The sequence below is a fragment of the Mustelus asterias genome, unplaced genomic scaffold, assembly GCF_964213995.1.
Source record: "Mustelus asterias unplaced genomic scaffold, sMusAst1.hap1.1 HAP1_SCAFFOLD_43, whole genome shotgun sequence".
NCBI lineage: Eukaryota > Metazoa > Chordata > Chondrichthyes > Carcharhiniformes > Triakidae > Mustelus > Mustelus asterias.
The window spans coordinates 2,881,091-2,893,980 of NW_027590120.1; the positions used below are offsets into that span (position 1 = coordinate 2,881,091).

Below are 12,890 nucleotides of genomic sequence, written 5' to 3' on the forward strand. Positions count from 1 at the left end.
GTACACCCTGTCCTAATGGGTAAGTACTGTTAGGAGGCTGAGGAACCACTTCCACCTCTTTCCTGTGCTATTTCTCACCTGTACCCAGTCTGATCCTTCGTGTTGCTATTTCAAGCTGACATCTCTCACGACTGTACTAATATCATCCTTCATTAACAGAGCTACCCCACCTCCTTTTCCAAGCTTCCTATCTTTTCAAAGTGTCAAATACTCTGCAATATTTAGTTCCCAGCCTTGGTCACTCTGTAACCATTGTTAGGACACCAGGCCGGAACTCCAAGTTATATTAGGAAGCCAGACTAGACACCAACATTTATCTTTTTGGGAAAAATGTGAGGAGAGGAGACTTTGCTCCAGGAGTGATGAGAAAATAGGGATTTTTTAATATTAAAATAAACTTTATTCACAACAGTTTAAATACAACACGAACAACGCAAACAATTAACAGCTGAACAATACTTAAAATGAAAGGAAACAATTTAATTTCTAACTTAGCAACATCCGTTCAGAGGTTCAAATCCCACTTTAAATACAGTTAACAAGCACAGATCATAGAGTCATCGAGGTTTACAGCATGGAAACAGTGTCTTCGGCTCAACCTGTCCATGGCGCCCTTATTTTTTTAACCACCAAGCTAGTCCTAATTTCCCACGTTTGGCCCATATCTCTCTATACCCACCTTACACATGTAACTGTCTACAACGTTTTTTGAAAGACAACATTGTGCCCGCCTCTACTACTACCTCTGGCAGCTTGTTCCAGACACTCACCACCCTCTGTGTGAAAAAATTGCCCCTCTGGACCCTTTTTATCTCCCCTCCCACCTTAAACCTATGCCCTCTAGTTTTAGACTCCCCTGCCTTTGGGAAAAGATGTTGACTGTCTAGCTGATCCATGCCCCTCATTATTTTATAGACTTCCATAAGATCACCGCTCAGCCTCCTACGCCCCAGAGAAAAAAGTCCCAGTCTATCCAACCTCTCCTTATAACTCAAACTACCAAGTCCTGGTAGCATCCTAGTAAATCTTTTCTGCACTCTTTCTAGTTTAATAATATCCTATCTATAATAGGTTGATCTGAACTGTACACAGCATTCAAAGTGTGGTCTTACCCAATGTCTTCTACAACTTCAGTAAGATGTCCCAACTCCTGGACTTAATGTTCTGAGCAATGAAACCAAGCATTCCGAATACCTTCTTCACCACCCTGTCCACCTGTGACTCCACTTTCAAGGAGCTATGAACCTGTACCTCTAGATCTCTTTGTTCCATAACTCTCCCCAATGCCCTACCGTTAACTGAGTAAGCCCTGCCCTGGTTTGATCACCTCACATTTATCTAAATTAAACTCCATCTGCCATTCATCAGCCCACTGGCCCATTTGATCAAGATCCCATTGCAATCCTAGAAACCTTCTTCACTGTCCATTATGCTACCATAATACTGGCTACAATACATGACGAAAATCTAGGAGCTTTCAGAGAGAAAGGGAGTTTCAGAACAGCTTCCAGAAGTTCGCGTCTTCAACCAGAACTCCAGCTCAACTCCAAACCTCGCCTCACTCCTCCCATTAACCCCATCATCACAAGACCCAGCATTCCTAAACCCACATTCCAATCCTTTTAGCAAAACCCCAGGGCACCTCCTTTTAACATACACAAGTCCATTGAGATAAACAACTGCATGGCTGAAATGAGTAATTATCCTGCTGGTGGTCCCCTGAGAAGCATTCTTCCGCGAAATAGCACTGCTTGTAGAATAAACCAGAAGTTTTAAACATTCTCCCAGAATAGATTAAAAGAAAATATATGTCAGTATATATTAAACACATTCATTACCCACCCCTGAAAAACAATGAACCAACAATATGAATACTCACAGAATACTGCAAGACCTGGACAGAGCGGACATGGGGAAGATGTTTCCATTAGTAAGAAAGACTAGGAACCGAGGGCACAGCCTCAGAATAAAGGGACAACCCTTTAGGACCAAGATGAGGAAGAATTTCTTCAGCCAGAGGGTGGTGAATCGATGGAATTCATTGCCATAGGTGGCTGTGGAGGCCAGGTCATTGACTGGATTTAAGACGGAGATAGATAGTTCTTGATTGGTAAGGGGATCAAAGGTTACAGGGAAAAGGTGGGAGAATGGGGTTCAGATACTTATCAGCCATGATTGAATGGTGAACAGTCCTGATGGGCCAAATGGCCTAATTCTGCTCATATATCTTATGGTATAAAACTTGGCCGCGTTAGTGAAGAATGATTGAAGACAAATTGCTCGATACCCAGGTCTGTTCCAATCATCAAAATGGTCTTTATTTTACAGCGGGCGGGGAGCAAGTCGCTGGTCTCACCATACAACCTCTCCCCTGAACATGGAAAATCACACATTCTTATTCATTTACTGCAGCCCATTCCGGCTGGTTACAAACTAATCACAATATGAATCGATTCCAGACATATCCAATCAAGCTAACTATTAGGCATCATGTGGCTGTGTGATCAGCTCATGGACAGCTCTGGACCATCTCATCATGTGGACCAGACACCTTATAACAACTGACCTTGTGACATCACAATGACTCACTATACTCAGGACTTTCTGATCTCCACCACATCCCAGCCTATTCCGTTAGCAGTCGGTTACTCAGTGCAGCTGCCTGTGTGCTGATAAGAGGGGCCCTGCTGAGCAGCTTTAATGGTCCGTGATTGCAGAAACTGAGCAGTCACAGGAATGTGGTCAAGATAGTCCAGTCCCACAATGCCTCACATTCAATCTGCAGTCCTTCAATTATAACAGAATATGTGGCTGTATGTAGCTGCCTCGGCCATGGTCGACCCCAACACTGCCTTCCTGAACTGCTACAATGCCTGAGGTGTAAGTACATCCACAGTGCTGTTAGGGAGGGATTTCCAGCTACAAATCCAGACATTCACTGGACTGTCGGTGGATACCAGATTGATATATTCCATTCAACCACACCCAAGGTGAGTTATTCCAATTCCTTTATTGTCCAGGACAATATATTCAAAATATCTTTAAAACAGAAATTAAACATTCCCATTTGATTTCAGGCAGTAACATATTCTGTTAGTTTGTTCTTTGTCAATGTGAGACTGGGGTTGTTCCCCTTGGAGCAAAGGAGGTTGAGGGGAGATTTGATAGAGGTGGACAAGATTCTGACAGGTTTAGATAAGGTGGACAAAGAAAAGCTGTTCCCATTCGCTGATGGGACAAGGACGAGGGGGTCACAGATTTAAGGTTTGGGTCAGAGATGCAGAGTGGAGGGGGATGGGGGGGGGGGGGGGGATGTGAGGAAGAATATTTTGATGGAGTGAATGGTAATGACCTGGAACTCGCTGCCTACGAGGGTGGAGGAAGTGGAGACAATAAACAATTACAAAGGAAATTAGATGGGCATTTGGGGGGTTTCAAACAGAAATGCTGACTAAATATCTCTGAACTTCCTCACACCCTGTCACTCTGTGATCCGTGTGAAATTTGAAACCAGGTATTCGCAACAAGACTCAAAGAGCATCAGCCCACTGGAGGCAAAGTCATGAGACCGGCCAGTCCAACAGAAAGAAACCCCCCGACCCTCCCCATTGACCAACTGTGAGAATGAACAAAATGCAGCCCTGGATGTAATTGAGAGCAGAAACAATAACAGCAGAATCCAACCCCTGGAATCACTCATGAACTTGTTGGTGTCTCAGCAGCAAGAATGAAACTCTGAATCCCTTCCCACACTGAGAGCAGGTAAATGGCCTCTCCCCAGTGTGAACTCGCTGGTGTCTCCACCAGCTGGATGACCGAGCAAATCCCTTCCCACACTGAGAGCAGGTGAATGGTTTCTCTCCAGTGTGAATTCGCTGGTGTGTCTGCAGATCGGATAACTGAGTGAATCCCTTCCCACACAGGGAGCAGGTGAATGGCCTCTCCCCAGTGTGAACTCGCTGGTGCCTCCGCAGGTTGGATGACTCACTAAATCCCTCCCCACACACAGAGCAGCTGAATGGCTTCTCCCCAGTGTGACCTCGTTGGTGTCTCTGCAGGTTGGATGACTGAGTGAATCCCTCCCCACACTGATAGCAGATGAATGGCCTCTCCCCAGTGTGAATGCGCTGGTGTGTCTGCAGAGTAGATAACCGAGTGAATCCCTTCCCACACTGAGAGCAGGTGAACGGCCTCTCCCCACTGTGAACTCGCCGGTGTCTCTGCAGGCTGGATGACAGAGTGAATCCCTTCCCACACTGAGAGCAGATGAATGGCCTCTCCCCAGTGTGGCTGCGCCGATGAGCATCCAGCAGAGATGGGGATCTGTAACTCTTCCCACAGTCTGCACATTTCCATGGTTTCTCCATGGTACAGGTGTCCTTGCCTCTGTCTTGTTTGGACAATCAGTTAAAGCCTCGTCCACACACAATATGAGTATAGTCTCTCCCCACTGTGAATGGTGTGATATTTATTCAGGCAGTGTAACTGGTTAAAGCCCTTTAGTCAGTGCACTGGAACACTCTCACTCGAGTGTGGCAGCGTGTTGCTGCTTTTCCAGTCACACATACATTTGAAATCTATTCAAATCGACAGATCAGACAATTATTTCTCCTGCTAGATTCAAAGGCCAATGATATTCAGATCCCAAGGAACATGACTCTGTCGGACCTAGACGAGATGGTTGAGATTTCGGTCTGTGATTCCTCTTTCAATATCCTGCAAAATGAGTTTGCAAAAGTCATCAGTGTCAGTACAGGATAGAAATTCAGAACAGACAATTCTCGTTTCTATGGAACATTCTTTCCTCTCTCATTCCCCAAAAGCTGTAAATCTCCATCCCACACACTCTCCCTCCATTCTCACTCTGCTGTATCTAATATTCACCCTCCCAATTCTCCTGAAGGTGCTGATTGAGGCTGATTGACAGATCCAGGCTCACTGCTTCCTGTCCTGGACACAGAGACCATAACAAATAGGAGCTGCAGACGGCCATTTGGCCCATCGAGCCTTTTAAACCATTCAATGAGATAATTCGTTTATCTACCTCAGCATCATTCTCCCCACACTAAACCCATATCCGTTGATACTTTCAATATCTAGAAACCAATCAATCTCTCCCCTGAAAATACTTGATGACTGAGGCTCCACTGTCCTCAACAGTTGAGAATTCCAAAGCTTCACCACATCCTTGAGTGAAGAAATCCCCCCACATCTGAGCTTTTGCTCCATCTTCTTGTCTGTTCCCCATAACCATTAATGCCCGTCAGTGAAAAATCAGTCCAACTCATCCTGGAATATATTCAATGATCCTCAGCCTCCACTGGTCCCTGTGGAAGACAAATCCAAAAGACTTACAACCCTCTGAGGGAAGAAATGTCTGGAAATATATAATGTAGCTACAGTTCCAAATTACAAGTCTATGGATTCTATTTAAAAATGAAACTGGATGGGCACTTGAAGGAAACAAACTTTCAGGAGAATGGGGATACAGAGTGGGAATGGGACTGGAACGTTATCCAGAATGTCAGCATGGACTCGAGTTACCGAATGGACTCCTTCTGTGCTGTAATGACTCGATGACTGGAAATGTATAAGATAGCTACAGCATTATATTACAAGACAAGAAATAACAGTAAATGCACTTTTTTACAGAAACATAAATAATATATCTAAACTGTACCATATAACAACACTAGGCATATCTCTGTCCTGTATCAATTTACTGTCCCCTTAAATGTCAGCCATCTCCTGGGGAAAGATGCCTTTTAATTGTGAACATTAGGAAAGAGACCATCCTTTTAGCCAGACAAATAAATGTGTCAAACTGAGGGAGCAAAGAATGTTTACCAGGCTGATTCAGGGGATCGCGGGACTGATATATGAGGAGAGACTGACGAGGTTAGGATTGTTTTCGTTGGAGTTCAGATGAATGAGGGGGGATCTCACAGAGACTTATAAAATTCTAACAGGTCGAGACAGGATAGATGCAGGGAGGATGTTTCTGATGGTGGGGGAGTCCAGAACCAAGGGTCACAGTCTGAGGATTCAGGATAGACCATTTAGGACGGAGGTGAGGAGACATTTCTTCACCCAAAGAGTGGTGAGCCTGTGGAATTCATGACCGCAGGAAGAAATTGATGCCAAAACATTGAATCTATTCAAAAGCAGCTCGATATAGCACTTGGGGCAAATGGGATCAAAGGTTATGGGGAGAAAGCAGGATTAGACTATTGAGTTGGATGGTCATCCATGATCTTAATGAATGGCAGAGCAGGCTCGAAGGGCCAAATGGCTTCCTCCTGCTCCTATCTTCTATGTTTCTCTTAAATTTCTTTAAGAGAGAGAGAGTCCTGGGCCAACCTTTCCTGAGTCTGCACTCTCCCTGGATTCACTTCCTTTCCCTTCAGTTGCTGCAAGTCTCCAATTTCCCCCAGAAAGAGAAAAGAAAGTGTTTTACTCACAGATGTTGGCCTCTTTTAGGTTGCAACAGGAGGAAGTTTGAGTCTGTCTGAAGCTCAATCTTCATTCACACAAAGCCCGCGCTCTGATTGGCTGGAGGACCAGGGTCCTTCCGGTCCTCCAAGTCTTCCCATTGGCCGGAGCTGGTGAGCGGAAGTGAATCAGATGTGCGCATGTGCGGGTTTTGGGGGCATGCGCATGTGCGGGTGTGGGTCGGGGCCCGGGACAGAGCCGGCCCACTGACCATTGTCTGTCCGGGTCTTCCAGCCTTTCCCATTGGACAACAGCTCAGCGCGGCTGGAGGGCAAAGTCCCGCCCACCTCCACGTGGGGCTCCGCCCTTCATTGTCTGTCTGCGGGGGATTGACCAATGGGAACTCTGGAGGACCGGAAGTACTCGCGTCCTCCAGCCAATCAGAGCTTCCCCATTGTCTGAATGCGGAAGTTGGACAATGAGCTTGTTCAGCTGCTCATTCCTGCCCAGCAAAGCTACTGCTCTCTCTCTGAATGAAGATTGAGCTTCAGACAGACTCAAACTTCCTCCTGTCTTCAACATCTGTGAGTAAAACACTTTATTTTCTCACCCTTTCCATTTCGTTTCTCATTCTGGGAGAAATTGTTCACTTGCAGCAACTGATCACGAGAAATAGAAGCAGGAGTGGCCACCAGGCCCTTGAAGCCTGTCCCGCCATTCAATCCGATCATGGCTGACTGATGCTGGTTTCAACTCCTTTTCTGTGCCATTTCCCCATAGCCCTGTATTCCCCGATCTATCAAATATGTATCCACCCCCACTTTAAATACTTCTAACGATCCAGCCTCCACCACCCTTTGGGGCAGAGAATTCCAGAGCTTCATCACCCTCGATGAGAAGAAATTTCTGCACACCTCAGTTTTAAATGACTGACCCTTTATTTTGTTTGAGACTCTCCCACTCGTGAAAATATCTCACCATCTCGCCTGTCAAGCCCCCTCAGGATCTTGTATGTTTCAATAACTCCTTTGTCTTCAAAACCTCAAGGAACACAGACCTTGACAATTTACTCCCTCGTGATAGGACAACCCTCCTCTCCCAGGAATTAGCCTGGTGAATTTCCTTTGGACTGTGTCCAATATCACTATATCCTTGTTTAGGTAAGGGGATCAAAACTGTATGCATTATCCCAGATGAGGTATCACCAACACACGATACAGTTGCAACAAAACCTCCTTGTTTTTAAACTCCAACCCCTTTGCAATAAAAGCCAAAATGCCATTTTCCTTCTTAACTCGTGTGGGACCTGCCTGCTAGCTTTTTGTGATTCATGCACAAGAACACCAAGATCCCTCTGTACTTCACTCACCGGCAGCCTCTCTCCATTTAGACAATCTCCCTGTTGATTCCTCCTACTGAAATACATGACCTCACACTTCCCCACTTTAAACTCCATTTGCCAGGTTTAGAAGACAGAGGGGTGACTTTATTGCATCTTCCCCAACGCTCGACTTATCTTTCCCAGCCCTATCCCTGTAGCCCTACATTTTTACCCCACTAATCCACCTAATCTACATCTATTGGGACACAAAGGGGCAATTTAGCACGGCCAATCAGTCTAACCCGCACATCTTTGGACTGTGGGAAGAACCTGGAGAACTCAAAAATCCACACAGACATGGAGAGAATGCGCATACTCCACACAGATTGTCACCCAAGGCGGGGATTGAGCCCGGGTCCCTGGCACTGTGAGGCAGCAGTGCTAACCACTGTGCTGCCATGGCACCCTTTTAAAATAAACTACAAGTACAGATTTCTCTCGATCTACTTATATCTTCTTATATCCTCAAACAAATCAAGCAAATTTGTCAAACATAATTTATCTTTCATAGAACCATGTTGACAAGGTTTGATTATATTCAGCTTTCCGAAATGATTAGCTATTTGATCTTTGATTATTGACTCCAGCGTCTTGCCAATAATAGATATTAAATTAACTGGCCTATAGTTCCCTGCCTTCTGCCTTTCTCCCTTTTTGACCAAGGTCGTCACATTGGCTGATTGCCAATCTTTTGATACTCTCCCGGAATCTAGCAAGTTGCGAAAAATTTCAACAAAATTCTCCACTATCTCTTCAGCAACGTCCATTAAAAAACTAGCGTGCACTTCATTGGGTCCTGGTGACTTGTCCACCCTTAGTCACTGAAGGGAAAGGAAGTGAGTCCAGTCTATATAATCCATACATTTTTGGTCCAGTCAGATAGACATAGACCTGTCTGGCAGCCTGCATGGAGATTTCCAGCTCTGTGTCCAGTTCAGGAAGCAGTGAGCATGGATCTGCCAATCAGCGCCTTCAGGAGAATTGGGAGGGTGAATATTAGATACAGCAGAGTGAGAATGGAGGGAGAGTGTGTGGGATGGAGATTCACAGCTTTTGGGGAATGAGAGAGAAAAGAATGTTCCTTAGAAACTTGATTTGTCTGTTCGGAATTTCTATCCTGTACTGACACTGATGACTTTTGTAAATTCCTTTTACAGGATATCAGAAGGTGAGAATTGACAGACAGAAATCTCAAACCAAATGTCACATCAACATCTGACAGAATCACCCAATTCATCGGGACCTCAATATCACTGACCTTTGAATCTAGAAGGGGAAATGTTTCTCTATTCTGTCAGCTTCTGAAGATTTTAAGTATGTGTGTGACTGGAAAAGCACCGAGACACACACACACACACACCTGAGTAAGAGTGCTCCAGTGCACTGAGTGTGGAAAGAGCTTTAACCAGTTACACAGCCTGAAAATACATCGCAGCATCCACAGCGGGGAGAGATTGTACCCATGGTCTGTGTGAGATTTAACTGATTGTTTAAACCAAAGTGGTCCAGTATCTTGGGTGGTGAGACTGTAAAACGGAAGAGTTGTTCGCAGACACCAAGACCATATTCGCTTGTGGTGTGACCCCGAGTCAGGAACAGTTTCAGAGTCAGCAACCTGTTACTGAGAACATGGCAGAGGGTCATGCTGCTGTGGATGTTCACCAGGAAATGGTTCCAGCTTTGCCAGTTGACTCTGCTGTGGGAGTGGAAGAGGAATGTTCATGTACAGATTCTCAAACTACCTCTTCACCTCCCATTCCAGATCCACCATTACAAGATTTACCAGTCTTGTAATGGTGGATCTGGAATGGTCGCAATGCAACCACAAAGCTCCTGACAGGCTTCCGTATTGTTAAAGACATTACTTTGTTGTATTTCTGTCCTGATGGGGGATTGAAATTTAAGGGGAGGAGAAGTGTTACAGAGTGTTCTTCTCAGCCTCTCTCCCTTCTGAGCACGTGTGGGCTTTGGGCGGGGTTTCAGTCTGCAAGTCCAGGCTGGTTCCAATGCTCCTGTTTCCTTTTGTTTGCCAATGATTTTTAAACTTTGTTATTTATTTATATAAAGAACATCCTGCTTTTAACAATGCATTCGACTACCTTATTTGTGGACTGAAGTTCCCACAATTGTAAAGCAGGAGATTAGTTAAATGGACAGCCTGAATTGAGAGACAATTAAAGAATAAATGATTCATTAATACAATTGTTAGGCTGGAAATGTAAATTTGAACACAAAAGTTTATAACGTTTAGAATTATAAAGATATAAAGAATGGTTAAAATGCTGTGGGGATTATAAGATGTTCCCTTCTCAGGCCAACAGAATAGAAAAAAAAGATAACAAGACTTGTTAGCGTGGCGCGGTGCCACAGTGGTTCGCACTGCTGCCTCACAGTGCCAGGGACCTGGGTTCGATTCCCGGCTTGGGTGACTGTGCAGAGTCTGCACGTTCTCCCCGTGTCTGCGTGGGTTTCCTCCGGGTGCTCCAGTTTGTTCCCAAAGTCCAAAGGCCGTGCGGGTTAGGTGGATTGGCAATGCTAAATTCTCCCTCAGTGTACCCGAACAGATGCCGGAATGTTGCGGTTAGGGGGATTTTCCCAGTCACTTCATTGCAGTGTTAATGTCAGCCTACTTGTGACACTAATAAATAAACTTTAAAACATTGTTAACATTGACTGGAGGGAATGAATCAGTTCCTGTTCAAGATGTCTCAACATTGAATGACTGATGTTAACCAATTATTGGTCAACACTCAGGCTACCCCAAGCTAAGAGATATCGGTTGAGAGAAAGAATGGTCTTAAAATTCAGACAATGTGCGCAATTAGCTAAAAACCAAACCAGTTTCATTATTGACAAGTTATAGACCAATTGGCTAATTCCCAACAATTGGCTGAGCTGGGCTTTCTACATTTTGAAAGTATAAAAAAGGGGATTCAAGAAACCAATTTGGCAAAAGGTTTTAAAAGTTCAAGGTTTTTTTAAGTTTATTTATTAATGTCACACATTCACACTGCAATGAAGTTACTCTGAAAATCCCCCAGTCACCACACTCTGGCGCCTGTTCGGGTAAACTGAGGGAGAATTTAGCATGCTCAATGTACCTAACCAGCAAGTCCTTCGGTCTGTGAGAGAAAACCCACACAGACAGGGGGAGAATGTGCAGACTCCGTACAGACAGTGACCCAAGGCGGAACTCAAACCCGGGTCTCTGGCGCTGTGAGGCAGCAGTGCGAACCACTGTGTCCGACAGAGAGGTATTGGGAGCTGTTGATTTTACAAGTTATCCATGTTCTCAGTGCCACCACTTCATGTCCTGGTCTGAGAGGGATGGAGAGAAGTTAAAGTTAAGCTTTCTCCTTTACTGTTGATCGATACTTTGCTTTTTTATCTTTCTGACTTGTTAAATTTTTAATGGTGAATAAACTTTCTGAATTCACCATTTAAAGTGTTCTTTCTTGCCATATGGTTGAGTCACTGGAACCTGGGTGAGTTATGATTAGGGAGGTTGTTGTAAACAAGTGAACCCCATAAATCTTAGTTCAAACAAATCAAATTCTTACATATGGAATGCAATCCTTTATTCTGAGAGAAATTGAACATTGAAGTAAAGATGTTCTGCTTCAGTTATACAGGGCGTTGCTGAAACTGCATCTTGAACACTGGGTGCAGTTTGTGTCTCCTATTAAACAAAGGATTGTAGAATCCCTACAGTACAGACAGAGGCCGTTCTGTCCATCGAGTCTGTACCAAACACCATCCCATCCAGGCCCTATTCCCATAACCACATGCATTTACTCCAGCTAGTCCGCCTGACACTAAGGGTCAATTTAGCATGGCCAATCAACCTAACCCACACATCTTTGGACTGTGGGAGGAAACCGGAGCACCCGGAGGAAACCCACGCAGACACAGGGAGAATGTGCAAACTCCACACAGACAGTGACCCAGGCTGGAATTGAACCTGGGTCCCTGGCGTTGTGAGGCAGCAGTGCTAACCACTGTGCTGCCGTGCTGTCCCATTTTATAAATATCATGGAAGCAGTTCAGAGGAGATTTACTAGATTGATTCCCAATCCAGTAGTGTGAAATATTAACACTGTTTCTCTCTCCATAAATGTTGCCAGACCTAATGCATTTTTGCAGTCCTTTCTGTATTTATTTTAGACCTACCTGTAGTGGTAGGAAAAACACTATTTACTATCCAGGATAAAATAAATGTCCTTCATCAGCTTTTGTGGATCATTTCAGTGGAAATGTGCTCTCCCAGGCTCAAAGAGCATCAGCCCACTGGAAGCAAAGTTGCGCGACCGGCCAGTCCAGCAGAAAGAAACCCCCCGACCCTCCCACTTCACCAACTGTCAAAATGAACATGGTTCAGTCCTGGATGTGATTAACAGCAGCAATAACAACAGAATCCAACACCTGTCATCACTTGTGAACTCGTTGGTGTCTCTGCAGGCTGGATGACTGAGTGAATCCCTTCCCACACACAGAGCAGGTGAACGGTCTCTCCCCAGTGTGAACTCGCTGGTGTTCCTGCAGGCTGGATGACGTTCTAAATCTCTTTGCGCAGTGAGAGCAGCTGAACGGTCTCTCCTCAGTGTGAATGCGCTGGTGTATAACCAGATCCCGAGAACTTTTGAAACCACTGCCACAGTCAGAGCATTTAAAGGGTCTCTCCTGGGTGTGAGTGAGATTGTGACTCAGCAGGGTGGATGAATGAGTGAATCCCTTCCCACACACACAGCAGGTGAACGGTCTCTCCCTGGTGTGAATTCGCTGGTGCTCCCGCAGGTGGGATGATGTTCTAAATGTCTTTGTGCAGTGAGAGCAGCTGAACGGTCTCTCCCCAGTGTGAATCCGCTGGTGGATCGTCAGTTCCCGAGAGCTTTTGAAACCACTTCCACAGTCAGAACATTTAAAGGGTTTCTCATTGCTGTGAGTGACTTTGTGTTTTGACAGGTTGGATAACTGCATAAATCCTTTCCCACACACCAAGCAGGTGAATGGTCTCTCTCCAGTGTGAACGCGCTGGTGTCTCTGCAGATCGGGTAAATGAGCGAATCCGTTCCCACAC

The 12,890-nt window shown here is 45.1% G+C and overlaps 1 protein-coding gene across 1 annotated transcript; it reads right to left on the reverse strand.

Moving 5' to 3' along the window:
- Positions 1-3,692: 3,692 nt before the first annotated feature.
- LOC144482888 (uncharacterized) lies at positions 3,693-4,373 on the reverse strand. Its single transcript, XM_078201724.1, has one exon. The coding sequence runs from the start codon at positions 4,365-4,367 to the stop codon at positions 3,693-3,695; it is 675 nt and encodes a 224-aa protein (XP_078057850.1). The 5' UTR covers positions 4,368-4,373.
- Between the last annotated feature and the right edge of the window lie 8,517 nt (positions 4,374-12,890).

Bases quoted from the DNA above. Each gene is read 5' to 3' on its own strand.
- LOC144482888 (XM_078201724.1), bottom strand. From the start codon at position 4,367: ATGGAGAAACCATGGAAATGTGCAGACTGTGGGAAGAGTTACAGATCC.